Source organism: Phyllopteryx taeniolatus, chromosome 16 (assembly GCF_024500385.1).
Source record: "Phyllopteryx taeniolatus isolate TA_2022b chromosome 16, UOR_Ptae_1.2, whole genome shotgun sequence".
NCBI classification, from domain to species: Eukaryota; Metazoa; Chordata; class Actinopteri; order Syngnathiformes; family Syngnathidae; genus Phyllopteryx; species Phyllopteryx taeniolatus.
In genome coordinates this window covers 5,315,129-5,334,041 of record NC_084517.1, presented here as the reverse complement: position 1 = coordinate 5,334,041, position 18,913 = coordinate 5,315,129, and the positions used below count along the sequence as shown (strand labels likewise).

General features: G+C 40.5%; 2 protein-coding genes and 1 long non-coding RNA gene across 3 annotated transcripts in view; 2 read left to right on the top strand and 1 right to left on the bottom strand.

The window, feature by feature from the left end:
* Positions 1-75: 75 nt before the first annotated feature.
* tmem220 (transmembrane protein 220) lies at positions 76-3,076 on the top strand. The gene is made up of 6 exons (XM_061748847.1): positions 76-1,052; positions 1,125-1,154; positions 1,243-1,303; positions 1,670-1,793; positions 2,446-2,505; positions 2,590-3,076. The coding sequence occupies exons 1-6, from the start codon at positions 822-824 to the stop codon at positions 2,720-2,722; spliced, it is 639 nt and encodes a 212-aa protein (XP_061604831.1). The 5' UTR covers positions 76-821; the 3' UTR covers positions 2,723-3,076.
* A 246-nt stretch (positions 3,077-3,322) lies between these two features.
* On the top strand, positions 3,323-12,548 carry LOC133465764 (protein SCO1 homolog, mitochondrial). Its single transcript, XM_061748846.1, has 7 exons — positions 3,323-3,649; positions 4,007-4,126; positions 5,983-6,073; positions 7,649-7,846; positions 8,392-8,484; positions 10,068-10,183; positions 11,771-12,548. The coding sequence occupies exons 1-7, from the start codon at positions 3,491-3,493 to the stop codon at positions 11,903-11,905; spliced, it is 912 nt and encodes a 303-aa protein (XP_061604830.1). The 5' UTR covers positions 3,323-3,490; the 3' UTR covers positions 11,906-12,548.
* A 5,685-nt stretch (positions 12,549-18,233) lies between these two features.
* Positions 18,234-18,913, bottom strand: part of LOC133465761 (uncharacterized) — a 37,330-nt gene continuing 36,650 nt past the window's right edge. The window contains exon 3 of the long non-coding RNA XR_009784748.1: positions 18,234-18,891. This is a non-coding gene — a long non-coding RNA (uncharacterized LOC133465761). The remainder of the gene's footprint in view (positions 18,892-18,913) is intronic.

Below are 18,913 nucleotides of genomic sequence, written 5' to 3'. Positions count from 1 at the left end.
AGCTAGCAGCGATCAGCTGACCAAGTGACATGACACTGACATCGCTCTCTCGGGTTTTCTTTTGCTTTACACCTACATTTTTTCCCCCAAGTGCCTTGTTCATTTGATTATTTATTGACACTAACTTGTATTATTTCTTTTGACATTGGCGTATTTTTTAAATTATGTTTTACACTTTTAACACATTTTGTTTTCACGTGAGTCTATTTGCTTTTTTTTTGTACGCGTAAAGTTTAATTTTGTTTTTGATTCATTTGACACTTGTCATGACAGTATACCAACCCACACTTCAGCTAAAACAAAACCATAAGTGAGGATAAAAAAAAACACATTGCAATTATTTCAAACTGACGTAGTTTTCTTTTTTAACAGTGGCATCTTTTTTACTCTCTTTTTTTTACATTTAGGTATTTTTCGTTCAGATTTTTAAAAATAATTCGTAAGATTTTTTTTACATTTTTTATTCGGACATGTTTTTGATTGACGTGTGACATGTCTACGACCACACACACACACACAGGCTGAAAGAAACCCGGAAGTGAGGCTAAAAATAAACTGCACTATCGACCCAGGACTCGCTCCACTTTTGGCAAACTTAACTCTCGTCGGGTTCATTTGATGTAAAAAGATAACTTTCACGTTTGCTTTAACGCTTATTTTGTGTGCGTATTAATTCCACCATCACGAAGTAGTGTCCCCCCTCAAACATGATGTATAAATCTAAAATTACGTAATTGCCGTGATTGTTTAAACTAACTTTATTGGTGCAAAGTCCAGTATTGCACAAATTCGGCGCCAGTACAGTTGGGTGGTCTTGATCAATGAAACAAACGAATATGGACTGCAATGAAAAGGCAAATTACAGACAGATCCCAACGAGGTACTCGGCGGAGACGCTTGAAAAGGGTTTCCTGGGCGTCCCGGGTGGGCGGCCAGAGGCGAGCTTGGCACTCCAAGTCAGCGCGTACACGGCGACCACTGCGATGCTTGTTGTTTGGCGAGCGTGCAATGGGATGATGTCTTTATTCTTTGGCTTGGCGACATACGTTCAGGTGAGCTTTAAAACTCTCTCACTACAAAGTTATTCACGTTAAAACAACAACAACATTCTGAACTTTGCTCAGATCAACGACCCGGACGCAGCCTTGTGGATGGTAAATAAAAACACGGAACGTTAATATATCACCTTTAAGTCGACTCTAATGAGTAATAATGGTATTGTGTTCAATGTTTATGTTGTAGTTCGGTTATGGCGTTCCTGCAATCCTCTGTGCGCTCATTGGCTTCAAACCTCATGTGACAGGTACGCTGAATCATTGATGCCTCGGTGAGCGGGTTGCTGTGATACGTCAGCTTGTCTGCCATATTGAATGTGGCCGATGTGCCTCGTAAACTAATGTAAGGAAATGGACTGAACTTCAAAAGCAAACACAACCTACAAAGTTAATGTCTCGTATTCATGAACGGGCACTACTAACAACAAGTTAGGGAAGCTGGTTTCACTGTGAGAATTCACAGTATTTTATGCAGACTCCATAGTATTAAAAGTCACAAATTCTGTTGGCAAAATAGTGTTCTAATGGCCAAACACATTGAAAAGTCAATGATCAGTCTTAAGATGTCACAACTCAACACGATTATCCTGTGCTGGTGTTGCAATTATTTTCAGAGACGTTGCCATGGAGACGTGTGGCCGACCTTCACATGATGCTGTGTACTGGGATGCTCCTGATCATCGGATGGAAGCTATACGGACAAAACATGACAGGCGTCTTCCAAGAAGAGGAGGCCCGGTAGTAGAATGCTATACAATAAACTCTCAGATCCATCTGCAACACGTAAAAATCTGTTTTAGACTATATAAAAACACTTTTTATTACAACATTAAAGTTTTTTGATTATTTTTTTTTTTAAGTCATATTTTACCCAACAAATAATTTCATTTAGAAAAATGTGTAACAATAGAAGAATAAAATCTTGCTTTCTGAGAAAAAAATTATAAATTGTACAAGACTAAAGTCCGTTTGAAAAAAGGCCAGATACGAGATTAAAGTTAGTGTCTACTAGAAAAAGAATGTAATATGACAAGCATTTAAGTTGTATTTTTTTTAGGGAAAAAAGTTTTACTACTATGAGAATAATGACATTTTTTCGATCAGAAAAATCAGAACATGACTACTAAAATGAAAGTAGGGTTTTGTTAAGAAAAAGGTCCTCATCCTGCAAGATTAAAATCACATTTTTTTAAAGACAAATTCATAATATTAGAAGTCAGATTTTATAGTGGGATAAAGCTGTATTTTTAGCTAGGTTACTTTAGTTAGTTTTTAGTTAGGTTAGATATACTTGAGACTTATGACGTCCTCCGACGTCTATTGAATAAAATAAAAATACATGTTGACATATTAATGTAAACGCTCATATTATGTTGTCGTGTTTTTTTAGAGAGTTTGGTGGTGTGGTGTTGACAATTTTGTGGCTTCTCCTGTGTCGTCACTCCGGAAGGTGCAGTCAACATCAACATGTCAAATTTTCATTTATATAGAATGAAGTTTGAGCAACTTAGGTCTACGTTTTGTCGATCTCCAGGTCGGCGGTGGGCAAACTCAGAGTGTCAGCTGCCATCCTCGTCACCCTCTTTCCGTTTGTCTGCTGGTTTTACTTCCACGTCCATGAGGAGCTGCGCGCCAAGTGGCCATCGCACTGCAAAACTGCACTTTAACAGCAACAAAAGGACATTGTGTTTGCTGTATGACTGAAAATGATGGACCAATAACAGTGTTTCATGACGCAAGATGTGTTGTTTTGTCCTGTAGTTGTACTTCATGTATAATTCAACATTTTTGAATTCTATAAAATCAGTGGTGGGAATTAACGAAATACAAATCATTTCTTACTGTACTGGAAGATGATTCTGATTCTGAAGTGGCCAGTGGTTTTTCTTTTCAGTACGGGCACTACGAAAGTTAATAAGAGGGAAACTATTATTTGTGCTTATTTTTTTTTCCTGCTGTTATCACAATTGTATAAATTTTTTTGTAAACATTTTTGGGTAAATTAAAAACAAAAAAAAATCCATTTGTACTTCAGTGGATTTAACTTTCCAATCCACTTATTTTTAACTTTCAAAAAAGAAAGTTGAATCAGAATTTACACTTTTACCTTAGTATTTCTTTTAGTATCTGTACTTTATAGACGGTGAGTAATTTTGCAACATGATTAAAAAATTTCTGACTTCACATTCCATTAATAATGGTAGTTATTTATATTTCCTCTAGTGGACAGTACAGAACCTTAAACGCACGGCTGACACGAAGAAGACCCAACTTCCGCCTATCTTGCTCGCTGATTTGAGAGCAGTGACAATGGCGTCAATTCTGACCTACACTTTGCCTTTATGTTTCAAATGATCTGATCGGAGAGCAGCATGTACACGCTTGAGTTCCGGTTTCGTTTAGGTCACATTTTCTAAACTTATAGGTCCAAAAAGATGTCGCTCAGTGTTTTGTTTCGCCGTCTGGGCTGCAGGCGGTTTGGCTGTGATGTTAAAGTTTTACAAAACGTCAGATTTATTTACCGTCTCGTACGGAGAGACATTGGGCCGACGCGCACGCTGTCACCACCGCCGCCGGGCGACGTCTGCTGCCGGGTAGGTCACAACCAAAGTCCGCTTTGGAAAGCGTTAATTTAACGCTAAACGTATATTTTCTATTTATCAGTACTGTCAGAGAGGTACTAACGCAACAATATGTCTGTTATTGTGCTTGCACAACTTTACGGCACCATGCAGAGAGCTGTTTCCTATGTATTTAGCACGATTTTAATCTATTAAATGCTCCTGTGTCCTTGTTAAATGTTTATTGGTTGACTACTGTAGTGTGGAACCCTAGCCAGCAGCTGCGTATGTTGTAAAATTTCATTAATAATTCACAAATTAATCCTTTGATTGAGAGGTGAATGTGTCAAATAATCCATCGTGCTCACTCAGAAATGATTTGATTGACAGGTGAATGAGAGGGCGTGGCACTCCTGCCTAGCAACAAGATGTCAACATCCGCAGAGGTCCAAGCACTTTTCCACACTTCCTCCACCACCTTCGTCGCGGGGCAAATCCAAGAAGTCTGGGGTGAGTTAGTTCTACAGATGCAGCAAATAATCGATTATTCGACAATTAATCAACAATCAAATTAAACAACAACTATTTTACGGCTGGATTAATTGTTTAGGGTATATGGATAGAGTATACAACATCGACTCGGCAAATCTGCTGAATCGATTCACCTCCTGGCCGCTGTGAGGCGCTGTGTGTGTGGTTCGCGTTGTGTGGACGGAAGCCAAACAAAATGGCTACTCAAGCAAACAACGGCTGCAGCAGCAGCGTGACTCGAGCGACTTCTACTTTTAAATCGGACATTTTAGGTCATTTTGGATTCCCCTGTAAATCCGGAACACAGAAATGGACAAAAGACACTCCAACCACAATTCGCAATTCCAAAACACACCAGAAGTCACCGTCCTGGAATTGTATACTGCGCCATGAGTCTTTTGTGAATGATGCAACAAATTTTTCACACTTGGATCCTCTCCAGTTCTGTCAGGTTGGATGGTGAACGTTGGTGGACAGCCATTTTCAGGTCTCTCCAGAGATGCTCAATTGGGTTTAAGTCAGGGCTCTGGCTGAACCATTCAAGAACAACCACAGAGTTGTTCTGAAGCCACGCCTTCCTTATTTTAGCTGTGTGCTTAGGGTCATTGTCTTGTTGGAAGGTGAACATTCGACCCAGTCCGAGGTCCTGAGCACTCTGGAGAAGGTTTTCGTCCAGGATATCCCTGGACTTGGCCGCATTCATCTTTCCTTCGATTGCAACCGGTCGTCCTGTCCCTGCAGCTGAAAAACACCCCCACAGCATGATGCTGCCACCACCATGCTTCACTGTTGGGACTATATTGGACAGGTGATGAGCAGTGCCTGCTTTGCTCTACAAATAACGCATAGAATTAAGGCCAACAAGTTCTAATTATTCTTTTAATACGATTCATCAATTAATTGAAAAAAAAAACAATCGACAGATTAATCGATTATTAAAAACTTATAATTAGACTTTACGGCAATCTGATCGGTGTGATCGGTATCGGCCAATAAGTAGCATTTTATGTTGATCGGCTTTCATGTCATAATTCGCCGATCCGATCAATGACGTTATCGATCGGCTCCGCACAAGACATTTAACTCAATGTCGCCGTCGCATATGAATCCAAAAGCTAGTTTGTTTTTAGCCTCGTCACGTGTCTTGTGGCGCAGTACCGCAACTATCTGACGGCCAATAAAGTTTTTTTCAATCCTGTCGGTGAAAAAACACGTCGTCGGTGTGGGACTATTTTGCCGTGTCTCAGACAAACAACACGTAAGTTAGTTGCAGTCTGTGCACAACTGAAGTACGTTGGACACATTGCTCCATCTTGTTATCGTTTTTTAAAACTTGCTGATCGGTGCTCGGCCCCAAAAATCTGATCGTGCAAAGCCTATTTAGAATTGTTAATTTCAGCCCTAGTCAGGTCATTCACAAAATTTGTTTACTATTGCCACATTCCATCATTCGGTTGTCCTGCTTTTTCTGCAAAAGCTTCACAGTGAACCCCCTTTTATTGCAGGGATACGTTCCAGATCCAAAAATGAGTGATGTTACCAGCAAGCAATGAGAGCCCAAGAGGATTAAAAAAAATAATAATAATCCAGCGAGACTTCATAAATAATTTTTGATTTTTACTGCATTTCAATCAGTATTTATGTTTTCAATACTGAACAGTATTTATACTAACTAACTAATAAATAACAATCACCGTGTGTATCGGTGCGTCCTGGGAAGCAGGGTTGTGCACGCTGACCCGCAATATTGCCAGGGGTTCACTGTGTTTGCTTAAACACATTGAAATAGTAGCCTAGAAATGTTGTAACGATGCAGTGATTGTTTCCTATTAAAGCCTGTCACGTGGAAATCTTTAGCGGTAACGTTCACCATTGGGGGAGCTCTGCTCGGCGGGATGAAATACTTCAAGATCGAAAAAGAAGAAAGTAAGCTATGAAGTACACTTGTTATCTGTACCTTGAATTACGAGTGCCCCAACTTGTGAGTTTTTCCCGTTACAAGCCAAATAAACACTCAAATACAAAGAAAGAAAACTCGCAAGAAGCTGCTTTAGGCCACAACTCGCACCCAGACACTCCCATGTGGACTAACCGGCCCACCCGACTTCAGCTCCTGACTCACTCACTAGGCCACACCCCTTAAAGGCACACATACAACACGCGAATATGACAGTACTTACAGTTGTTGGGAACGACCCAAGTAATCCATACATACAAAGAAAGTAGAGCAAATAAGATCAGAAATTAAGTTATGTGTAATAATGTGAAATGACACAGGGAAAAAGTATTGAACACGGCAACTGGTATTTATTTAATACTTTGTACAAAAGCCTTTGTGTGCAATGACAGGTTCAAGATGCCTCCTGTATGGAGAAACTAGTCGCATGCATCGCTCTCGTGTGATTTTGGCCGGTTCCTCCACACAAGCAGTATTCAAATCTTGAAGGTTCCGTGAGCTTCTTTTATGGACCTTGAGTTTCAGTTATTTCCATATATTTATGATTGGATTCAAGTCAGGTAATTGGCTGAGCCATTCTAGCAGCTTTATTTGTTTTCTTTGAAACCATTTGAGAGTTTCCTTGGCACTATATTTTGGATGATTATCCGGATGAAATCTCAATCCTCATTTCATTTTCATCATCCTCATAGATGTCTCAATACATTTGCCCATTCACCCTTCCTTCAATAATGTGAAGTTTACCAGTACCATTTGCTGAAAAGCAGCCCCACCCCATCATGTTCCTATCTCTGAACTTCATTGTTGGTATGGGTGATGTGCAGTGCCATTTGTTCTCCAAAAGTGGTGTGCATCATGGCCTCCAAAGAGTTCAATTTTGCTCTCATAAGACCAGACTGTATTCTCCCAGTTTTAAACTGGCTTGTCCAAATATTGTCCAGCAAACTTTAGACGAGCTTTGACATGCTTTTTTTTTTTTTCCCAGCAATGGTGTCTTGCGTGGTGAGCGTGCATACAGGCCATGGCAGCAGAGTGCATTACTCACTGTTTTCCTTGTGACAACAGTACCTGTTAATTCCAGCTCCTTTTGAAGGTCTCCACAGATGGTCCTTGGCTCTTGGACAACTCTTCTGATTATTCTTTGCACTCCTCTGTCAGAAATGTTGTCTTGGCTTTCCACACCTTTTTGCACCTCCCTTTATTCATGTGTTCAATACTTTTTCCATGTGTTATTACACACAACTTAATTTCGGATCTTATTTGTTCTACTTTCTTTGCATGTTTGGATTACTTGGGGTTTTTCCCAACACCTGGTGAAAATTTCATGTCAATAGCAATTCAGCCGCTCTCTCTGTGTGTGTGTGTGTCTATTCATATATGTACTTTTTGGAATGGATTGAAGGCATTTTTCTTCATTGCAACAAGGAAATTTGATTTGACATATGGTCACGCAACAATTTAAATTCAAGTCAAGTTACCACTGTATTAAAAACAAGCATTCAAGCCTTACACTCATGTGTCTGTAACGATCCGATTGGTCGCAGTGATCGAGAAAGAGCGTAACAAGTCAATGGGACGTCCTGCGCTGGGTGGCCCGTTCTCATTGGTGGACCACAAAAGGAAGTTGGTGAGCAGTGACGACTTCCTGGGCCAGTGGGTGCTCATCTACTTCGGCTTCACGCATTGTCCTGATATCTGCCCTGACGAGCTGGAGAAGATGATGGAAGTGGTGGACGAAATCGGTACATTAAAAAAAAAAAAAACAAAAAAAAACGACGTACACAACAAACCTATGAACCTATGTTTATCGTTAGGGTTACATTCCAGACCTACCCACCATAAGGGAAAATCTGTGATATACATTCTGTATTTGAATTTCAAGTGTGAACTAGGGACCGAAAAGTGACATCTATCTAGCAGATGCAGTGATATGGACCAATCAGACTCATGCCGTTTTCCTTACTTAAATTAGGGAAGATGAGCGATCCAATCTGAGCAAAGCTCATTTACATGTAACATAATCATGAGAAATCCGACCCTTTCAAAATACCGAGCGGAAAAGACCAAATTGAGTAGGTTGAAAAAGGACATTTTTGGCATTTCCAACCAAAATTATCATGCAAACCAGGTAAAAGGACATAAAAAAAATAAATAATCAACATTAAATAGTACAACAGGGATGCATGATATAGCCGTAGGTTCACTGTACTCGTGTTCCAAGAGATGTCGCAGGAGGTTCCAATTCAATCCTATGATGCTTCCTTTCGTTTTGTTTTGTTTTTTTCAGACAAAATCAAGTCTCTGCCCAAGCTGACACCAATCCTCATTACCATCGACCCTGACAGGGACACGCCAGAGGCCATGGCGGCATATGTCAAAGGTATAAAATCGGGAAAAATGTGACCCGTGAAAGAGAAATCATTAAACTGAAGCGAAGATGACGCGACATGATGCTCCTTGTTAAAAGACACCGACAGTGCTACCTTGATTTAGAAATGCCCCAACTTACAAGTTTTTCCAGTTAGAAGCTTATGCTTGGTCGATTAGATTAAAAAAATATATATATTTTTTCATTTTATTATTATTTTTTTTTTTTTTGCTTTGTGTTACGAGCCAAATTTTAATTTCCGAGCGGCCTTCAGCTAGACTGCCACTTCCGTTAATTTAATGCTGTAATGTACTATAATGCCCTGGCACGTGCGCGAGGACAGCCGCAGTCGATGTTTATTGAACTGGACAAAAAGTCAAACACATACATACAAAATGAAAGCACTCGCAAGGATCTGCTGTAGGCCACAGCTCGCGTCCAGACGCTCACATGCAGACCAACCCGATGATATTTTACATATTACAGTATGTACAGTAATTACAGTTTATAAAAACATTTTATTTCTTTACATTATTTTTTATTTTATTTAGTTTTATACAATATAGTGCTATTTTTCTTTATTAAAAATGTAAAAAAAAAAAAAAAAAAAGGTGTTTGGGAGGACTGTCATGGATAAATGGAATTTTGATTAATTTCAATGGGTAAATTTTAATTGATATAGGAGTAACTTGAGTTACGAGCTATGTCACAGAACAAATTAAAATCTAACGTTTAGATACTACTGTAATTAGAATACACTTCATTTAGGACAAAATTGTTTTTCAGATCGCATATTACACTGGTACCTTGACTTATGAGTTTAATCCATTCTATGATTGAGCTCGTAACTCAGTGTATTTCAAATTGTGCTTGAGATGTGGGATCTGGGTGGATTTTGTGGCATCCATCTAAGCGGCGGCGTATCTGAAGCTCATACTGGACCTCAAAATTGGACTCGCAACAAAACGACGGCTCATAACTCGAAATTTGGGGCACTCGTAATTAGAGATATTAGAGACATTAAAAAACAAGTCTTCTTGTTAAGACAGTCTCTGGGACAGGTTTGAATAGAACATCCCTCCAGATCTCAGGCATCAAATTGAAATGTTATTCAATAACTTGCTTTGGGGGGTCGTATCAGACACTTAACAGCGCCAATGTGGAAAAAAATAGCGGAAAACTGGGAACAGGAAGCAACACCTGAGACTCACGCTTTATGTTGAAAGTAGGGCCCGACCAAGTCATCGTTCAGGCGATGTAATCAGCCCATATGAGCCCTTCTCAAAAAAAAAAAAAAAAAAAAAAAAAGCAAAAGTTGTCAAAAGAATTGGCCAATTTTTACAGCTTTTTTTTCTTCTTCTTCTTTTCTCTCCTCCTATTACTACATTACAACACAAGACAAAGATAATTCACTCAAACTTACATTTAAAAAAACTTTGGGGAAAATAATCAGCCCATTTTTACAGATTTTTCTCTTTGTTGTAAAATTAAACAAATACGAAAGGATTTACATTGCATTGTAAAACAGTCAAATGTTCTGTCTGTAATTCATATATTTCAGCTTTTCATCCTTTCGTTCCTCGTGTTTTTCCCAGAGTTTTCTCCAAAGCTGATTGGCCTGACAGGGACGACGGCTCAAGTAGAGCAAGTGTCTCGAGCTTACAGAGTTTACTACAGTCAAGGACCCAAAGACGAAGACAACGACTACATCGTGAGTCACCTCAAACAATCATGGAACGCTGTTTGAGCATTTATTCCTTATCAGCTTAAGGTCCATGTACAGTTGCATCTCAATAAATTAGAATTAGAAAACTTGATATATATCTGTAGTTCAGTTCAAAAAACTCATTCGCTACAGAGTAAACGTTTATGATTTTGTTATTGTTGTGATGATTTTATCCTACAGCTTGCAAAACCCCACATTTTAACATCTTCAAGAAATTTGAATGTTACGTAAGTCGGTTATCAGCCAGACTCCTTGACTACTATTACTCTGTTTCGGCCCTAAAAAAAAATATCAGTATAGCTCTTAACATGAATCATAATTAATCATTGAAAGCCGTTTGAGCATTTCTTCCATATCAGCTTATTGTCCATGGACTAATACGCTCTTAGTATTCACTTGTCGGCTAAGGAAATTCAGCACACTATTAGAATAATTGTCTTACACTTTTCCCACCGCTGCTGTGTGATATTTCTGCACAATGGTAGGGCAACTTTGGCGTACTAGTAAAATAACTACATAATACTACTGAGGCAAATCTGCACTAGTTGACATCTGCAAGCTAGTAGTACTACTATTAAAGCACATACAGTAACGTGAAAAAGTATTTGCCCCCTTCTCTAATTAAATTTTTTTTGCATAGTTTTCTCACTTTAATGTTTAAGGTCATCAAACATATGTAAATATCAGACAAATATAACCCAAGTAAACATAAAATGCAGTTTTTAGATGGTGATTTTATGGATTAAGGAAAAAAACCAATTCAAACTCACCTGGCCCTCGAAACGTAACAACTGGTTGGGCCATCCTCGGCAGCAGCAACTGAAATCAGGCGTTTTCCATAACTGGCAGTGAGTCTTTAACATCTCTGTGGGGATATTTTGTTCCTTGCAGAATAGTTTTAATTCAGCAACAATTTGAGCATGGACGGTCTTTATAAGATTTCCCCCCAGTCTGTTACTCATTTTTGAGTCATGAACACGAACCTTAACTGAGGCAAGGGAGGCCCTTTTTCATACCTTTGGTGTTTACAAATATGACTCGTATAAGCCTACAAATATGCTTAATATTTCGGGCACACCAGTAGAACAACTGTCTTACTAGCTGTAGGACACAAGTCGTTCTACTTTATCGAGTGAATTGTGTTTCTAGTGAGGACAAAGTGTAGTAGTACATGGACCTTATGCTAGATATCAAAGAAATGAAATACAGTCAATGCTCACGTCTTTTAGGCATTTATTCGATATCCTTGATAGTAAGCTACTAGTGTGTGACATACGCATACCACCTGGGCCAAGCAGTGTTACTAACACAGTACAGTACTAGTATGGGTTAATTGCATACTAATGGGCCAAATCTGCCAATAGTATGGAAAAAAAACATTACTAGTGTGCTGTAGCCATTCTAGCAATGTGTTGAATTGTCTTAGTAGTGTGGAAAAAGAGAGTACTAATTCATGGACCTTAAGGTGGATATCAAGGACATCGAAAAAATGCTTAAAAGGATTTCCACAACGCTGTTGAGTAGGAAAATGTGTTCTCATGTATCGACTGTTGTCCTGGTCGTGTTTGTCAGGTGGACCACACCATCATCATGTACCTGGTTGGACCCGACGGACACTTTGTTGACTATTTTGGTCAGAACAAAAGAAACGTGGAGATCTCCAGTGCCATCGCGGCTCACATGAGGAAGTACAAGACAAAGAAATGATTGGATGCCAGACGGGAGAAACAAACACCTGAATAAACAAAACAATTTGAAACAAAAGTGGGTAGATTGTTGGTTTGAAAATGAAAACATATTTTTCACATTCCCAGCATACTTGTCAAATAGTTCGCTTTTGTCCAACTTCGTGTAAAGACCCTATTGATTTTGAGGCCTTACATATGTCTGACAATGTTCTTTGTGAGATTTTATTCAAATTTTAAAAGACTTTCTGAGCGAGAACACTTGTTGTTTTTTTAATACAGCGGTACCTTTATTTACAAGTTTTTCGAGTTACGAGATGTTGCTCGGATAAAATATTTTATTGCGAGCCAAAATTTGAGTTACGAGTGAGCTTTAGCTGCAGAGAACGGCACAACACTTGCCTTGCATCCCGCGTCTCACTCACATTTTGAGATTATCTGAATCTGAAAAACATCCGTTCCTCATTGCTAAACTGTTCTGTGACCAAGCTCATAACTCAATTTACTTCTATAGCAAATAAATTTTCCCCATTGAAATTAATTTAAAGGTCATTGATCCGTCATCAACCCTGCCTCCCAAATAAAACACCCTGGAATTTTTATTACAAAAAATAGCACTGTGTTGTATAAAAACATATTAAAGTATCATTATTTTACGTACTGTAGTATTCGTGTGTGTGTGTCTGGTTGTTTGATTATTCTGCGTGTGAGCGTCTGGGTATGAGTTGTGGCCGACAGCAGCTCTTTGCAAGTGTACTCATTTTGTATTTGTGTTTGACTATTTCATTGAATACACCTGAAATTGCATCGGCTCTCCTTACCCACATGCCAGGGCATTTCAGTAACTTAATTACTTACTAGCGGCGGTGTATCTGTAGCTTGCTAACAAGCGAAAACTCAACCAGAAGACGGCATTTCGTAAATTAGGGGACTTGGAAGTCTCGGTACTGTATCTCTATACTAATTCATGTTTCTTGTCTAAATCAAATTATCAGCAGTTGGATGAAAGGGAATCATTGTTTAGTTATAAAATAATGAAGGTTCATTCAAATAAACTACGAGCTTCTTCCCAGTTTGGTTGGACTGGTGGTCCATGTGACCCTCAAAAGTTGCATCAAACGACAGGATTGTCCCAAAATGACATCAAGAAGGCCCAAGTTCATATCTGATGACTCTGATTGAGAAGATCACATCTGTAAGCAGTTGGGAAAGATGCTCCTTGAGTTCTCCTGATTCCAAGACCTCATGGCTTTGACTTTGGAATCGCTTCTAGTCTGTCGGTCAGGAAGTGAAGCTTCTCTCTTCTCCGTCAAACACTCAGTGATGATGGCATCAACTTCTCCATCATCATCATCATCATCATCATCTGCTAATTCATTGTCCTCTACCTCTGCATCATCTGATTTGACCACCCCACCGGGCTCTTCTTCACCATCAAGGCCCAAAACCCCACCGGGATCATCCACACCGCAGAGGTCCACTAACCCACCAGGATCTTCTTCAACATCGAGGCCCATATTTCCACCAGCCAAATCCACACCACAGAAGTCCACTACCCCACCCGGCTCTTCTTCACCATCAATGTCCGCCACTTCATCAAAGTTACTATTGAGGTTCTTCATACTACAGACACCCACCAAGCCAACAGGACCTTCTTCACCACCAGTTTTCACCACCCCACAAATGTCCACTTCAAAATCAAGAACTACCACTCCACCACCACAGTCTGCAACTCTAAGGCTTTGTTCATGGTCAAAAAGATCATCAGCGTCCAACCATCCATGCTCATCTTCACCATCAAAGTCCACGACCTCAGTGAGTTGTTCTTCTACTCCTCCAAGGTCTTTTTCACCATCAAGAAATACAACATTCTGAGCATCTGCCCATTCGTGGTGCTCGTCACCATCCATGGCCTCGCAAGGTTCGTCTTCATCATAGAGTTCCTCCACACCGTCCTCATCTCCGTAACCTTCATCGCTGCCTCTGACGGTGATGTAGTCGTCGACGGGCACGACGGCCATGCAGGCAAGCGTGGTTTCCTTGTACGGGCAGTTGTCCGTCAGGTGTGTCATGGTCACAAAAGCATGATTGAGGCCTTGTCTGGGTGTGGCTCTGCTTGCAGCATCCACGCTCAGGAACCATTTAAGGAGGCACACGAATTTGAGCCAGTCATCATACTCCACGGCAGAGGTGCTCTGCAGGAACCTCATGGCCATGTCTTCAAATGAGGACTCGGACTCCAGATTAAATAGAGATATGGCCGGCTCGGTGCTGGCCGACATAAATATCCACCGCTCGTCCTCGTCCACCGTGAAGTAGTCGCTGCTGTACTTGGCCTCGTTGAGAAGATGATCCGCAGGCTGACCAAGGAGCTGACAAATGGTCTCCATACTGCCTCGAAGAGAAGTGCAATCAAAGATATCAAACCCAAAGAAGAGGTACGCAATGGTACATCCTAGTGACCACATGTCGATGGCCTCAGACAGCGGCAGGCCCAGGGTCACCTCCGGGGCTCGGTAGGCCTCAGCCTGCAGAGCCATCCCTACGTGCACCGATGTGATTGGTCGCGCCAAGCCGAAATCGATCAGCTTGACTCGGAAGGGCAGATTCTTGTGGTCTGTGAGCATGACATTATCTGGTTTCAAGTCTGTGTGAGTGACTCCTAATGCCTGCAGGGCCTCAAACGCCATCAGGAGTTGTGAAGTGACTGGTCGTATTTGGTGGAGATTGAGTGGTGTCATGTTTCTCTCAGTCATCAGGTCCTTCAGGCTCTTGTCCAGCATCTCAAAAACCAGACACGGGATGTCCTGGAAAATGAAGTGTTCAATGAACCTCACCAAGCTATTCCTGTGCTTGTCCAGGAAGCGGATCTTCTGGAGCGCCTGCACCTCCCGGTGGAAGTTGTTCATGTTGCATCTTTTTAAGAGCTTGACGGCCACGCTGTCCAACGTGTTCAAGTTGAAGCACTTGGCCACTACTCCGAAGCGTCCTTCTCCCAGGACGCGTAAAAGCTTGTAGCTGTAGCACTTGCTGGAAAAGACCTCGTTGTAAACCTGCTGAAAGCAGTCACACTCCTTGCGCTCCATAGACAACTCTGACATTTTGGCAGAAGTTACAAACACTTACTTACTTACTTACAAACATGACAACAAAAACTGAGCTCATTTGAACCAACAAGCAGAGGAAGTGCACAACAAATAGACAAGCACAACCACTTTGTTGGTGATGCGCAACATCTTTGATGTGCGACAACAGCGGTCACATGACCAATCTGTTTGGCTTTGAGCTCTCAAGTGCTGATGTCACAGGTTTCTTGTGTGATGTGATGTCATCATAACGAGGATGGGATTACTAGCCAACTGATCGACCCTTGACTTTCTGCAGGAATCCAACACATTTATACCAGTTGACATCTTCAGGTTGTCCTTCTTCTTCCCCTCACCATTTGCCCTTCACCAAGGCGATGAGCTCCGCGGAAGGCGGCATCCGGTGCCCCAGCCGATGGAGCTGCACGGGTACATGTGTAGGGCACCGTCATGATCGAGGCCAGGAAGAAGCCAACACTGACGTTGGGAGGTGGCCACGACAGATGAAGGGGAGAACATGGACCAGGATCAACCACGGCATGGCAGATGGAGAGAGCCGTCCGCCAGGGCCATCAGGATGGGATCCGGCCTAAAGTGTCTTTGGGGAGCTTCTCGACAAACAACTATGGATTTAGCGTTGACAAAGCCCTGTAGCAGGAGCCTGGGACAACGCATCCGTCGGAACTTTAAACATCTACAGTGTCTTTCGTTTTTTTACACAAAATGTCTTCCAAGAGCTACCAAAGACAAACGGCAATATCCCAAGTTTGAGTTCAAACCATCATGTCAGCAGCACGGAGTTGTGTTAGTTATCGCAGCATACTCAGGAACGCCGCTAACCCGTTTTCCAAGTCTGGTAGCGTGACGTTCTGCACCTTGACTCACTTCAACATAGTTTCTTGGCACGAAGATGTTGCCAAAACCTTAACCTTAAACCTTAAGCACAAAAACAGTGAATAACAGAATCGGTTCCAAAAACAATCCGCGAATAGGAGAATTTGAAACTGCACATACGTGGGGGTTCGCTGTACAGTGCTATTTTTCTTTCTTAAAAACACGTTTAAAAAGGGGGTGTGGCTGGAACAGATCAATAGCATTTCAATTAATTTTAATGAGGAACATTTATTTGATACACAACTAAATTGAGCTACAAACTTGGTCACATACAAATTAAACTTTTAAGTCAAGGTACCACTGTACTTCATATTTCTCAAGCCATTGAAACTTAATTATTTCATGTCAAAGCCAGAATCCTGTTACTTTTGAATACTGGTTTCAAGCTAGTTGAGAGGTTAGTTTGTTAAAGACACTTGAGATTTTTTGTGTGTGATTGTTTAAAAGTAATGATGGTCTAGTTGTAAAATATTTAGTTGCACAAAAATGTAGAGTTGAAGGCAAATGGACTTGTTTGCTTTTGAAAGTCTGAAAAGTGAATGTGATGTCTTTGTTCTGCCAGCAATTCTGCTGAAAAAACAAACAAAAAACAAACTTTCCAGTCCTGCTAACGTTCCAGCGCTGAGGTATTAAAATAACCCGACTGGCTGCGCAGCTGCTGCGTTCCTCGTTTAGATGGCGGATTAGTGAGGCAAACATTCTGCTTTTCGGCCGTGACCTGACACGGAGCGCTTCGACTTCTGAACTAATCGCTGCGTTTCAAAAAGTCATTCTCACTGTCTGCCGGGCAGAGCAGATAACTCGGTGTGTTCACATGTCGCTCACTTGCAGTAGTAAGGGGAAGTAACCAAGTACAAATACTTCCATACTAGATCGAAGTCGATTTTTCAGGTATCTGTACTTAACTTGAGTTTATTTTTGGACAGTGAATTCTTCCTTTTTATTTTTGTTGTTCCCATTACGTAGTCCATGCAAATCAATAGGAAATTATGGGAATCAACCAGGAATTTACAATATTTAAGGTTGGCGCTTAATAGGGAACTCAATATACAGTATTAGTACAGTATAATATATTTCAGCATAATCATAAACCAAGTTTTTGGAGTTCCAAACCGTCGCTTGGTCCATTTTTGTATTGCAAGCCAAATAACCAACCAAGTACAAATATTTTGTTACTGTATTAACTTGACTGTACTCTACTTGAGTACAGTACTTATTTTTTCGGATGACCTTTTACTAGGGTTTCGTAATTCTGTCAATTTTCAAGGATGGATACTTTTCGTGGGAATAAATGTAAAATTCTTGGTTAGAAACCAGGAATTAAAAAAAAAAAAGGTGCCTCTTAATATGGAACTTTAATATACGTGTAGTTTATATTTTATATTTACTATACTAAAACTAGATTTCATTCAATTACAGTGGGTCACTTAGGAGTTTTTCGAGTTACTAGCTGTCACTTGGTCCATTTTTTGTTTTGTGTTGCCAGCCAAAAATTGAGTTACGGGCGCGCTTCAAATATGCCGCCACTCGAGTGAAGTGAAAAAAAAAAAAAAAAGAGGACTCCAAATGGTGTTTTCGGTTGTGCGTATATGTCTGCTCATGACAAAACAAAATGTTTCTATTGATCCAGCCATCCATTTTCTGTACCGCTTATCTTCACTAGGGTCGCGGGCGTGCTGGAGCCTATCCCAGCTATCTTCGGGCGAGAGGCGGGGTACGCCCTGAACTGGTCGCCAGCCAATCGCAGTGTTTCTATTTATGTTTTCACATAAACCCTCAATTCCAAGTTAATTTGCATGGAAATTTACCAGATATTATCTACTCATTTTGCAATCCTTATTTTTGTTTCTATTCCCTACTTTTGAAAACAAACGTCTGTAATTTCCACTCATCTACTTTGTCAAAACAGGCTTGTTACTTTTTTTTTAATTTTTTTAACCTGCACCTTCTACTTTTACCACTTTTTTTTTTTTTTTTTTAACGCAAGTATTTGCACTTCTACTTAATTCAGGAATGTTTTTTTTTCTGTCGTGATGTGCTTTACTGCCTCAAGATGAGTTGAGCGATGATATTCACATGAAGGTCAAATGGTGTGTGATCAGGAAGGAGAAGCTGAGGGGTCTGATAAAACTGTCCTTCCTCAACTGGGGGGGGGAAAAAAAAAAAAAAAAAAGCGACAGCGGGCTCCTGAAAGTGCAAAGGCGGCTCTGTCTGGCCTGAGAGAGACAATCGTTGCAGCTGTCACCAGACCATCAAATGACCTTAGCAACCAGTTGAATGACAACCTCACTACACATCATGTCACTTAACATCATCTCATCCAACATTGTCATTTAACAGATCTAACATGTCATTTTACATCATGTCATCTAACATCTTGTAATCTCGCATCTTGTCACTTAACATCACGCCATCTAAAATCATGACAGCTAACATTGTGTCATCTCACGTCCATCCGGCGTCATGTAATTTAACGTCATCGAACATCATGTCACGGAACAGCACGTCATTTCACATAATGCTATCTGAAATTATGACATAACATTGGGACAGATGTAACGTCGTTTTACATGAAGACATTTGACATCATGTCATCCAACGTCATTGCACATCATGACATTTTACGTCATCATTTAACATCATGTCATCTAATGTCATGTAGCATAAGGTCCTCTAACATCATGTTACCTAACATCGTGTATCTAACATCACGTATCCGATATCATGTGATCTCACGTCACGTAGCATCATGTCATGCACTCATTCCTTACTCCATAATCACTATAAATGAATTTTTATTCACAGCCTTCTGCTGCTATATAATAGCAAAAGATAATCCAAAAGTTTCTAATCGTCTATAGATGCCATGAGATGAGGGCAAATCATTCCATTTGTCTAAATGAAACACCTCAACTTACGTCAACGTAGTTCTTTGGATCCATGAGGGCAGCAAAGCACCACATTTGTCGAAATGAAGCTCCTCAGCTCACTTCGATGCAACAAGATGGCACCAAAGCACTACTTTTGTCTAAATGAAGCAAGTAAACAAG

Coding starts and splice junctions, on each gene's coding strand:
- tmem220 (XM_061748847.1), top strand. CDS start 822: ATGAAACAAACGAATATGGACTGCAATGAAAAGGCAAATTACAGACAG. Junction 1,053..1,124: donor GCTTGGCGACATACGTTCAG/GTGAGCTTTAAA, acceptor AACTTTGCTCAG/ATCAACGACCCGGACGCAGC. Junction 1,304..1,669: donor CTTCAAACCTCATGTGACAG/GTACGCTGAATC, acceptor AATTATTTTCAG/AGACGTTGCCATGGAGACGT.
- LOC133465764 (XM_061748846.1), top strand. CDS start 3,491: ATGTCGCTCAGTGTTTTGTTTCGCCGTCTGGGCTGCAGGCGGTTTGGC. Junction 3,650..4,006: donor CGGGCGACGTCTGCTGCCGG/GTAGGTCACAAC, acceptor TTTGATTGACAG/GTGAATGAGAGGGCGTGGCA. Junction 10,184..11,770: donor ACGAAGACAACGACTACATC/GTGAGTCACCTC, acceptor CGTGTTTGTCAG/GTGGACCACACCATCATCAT.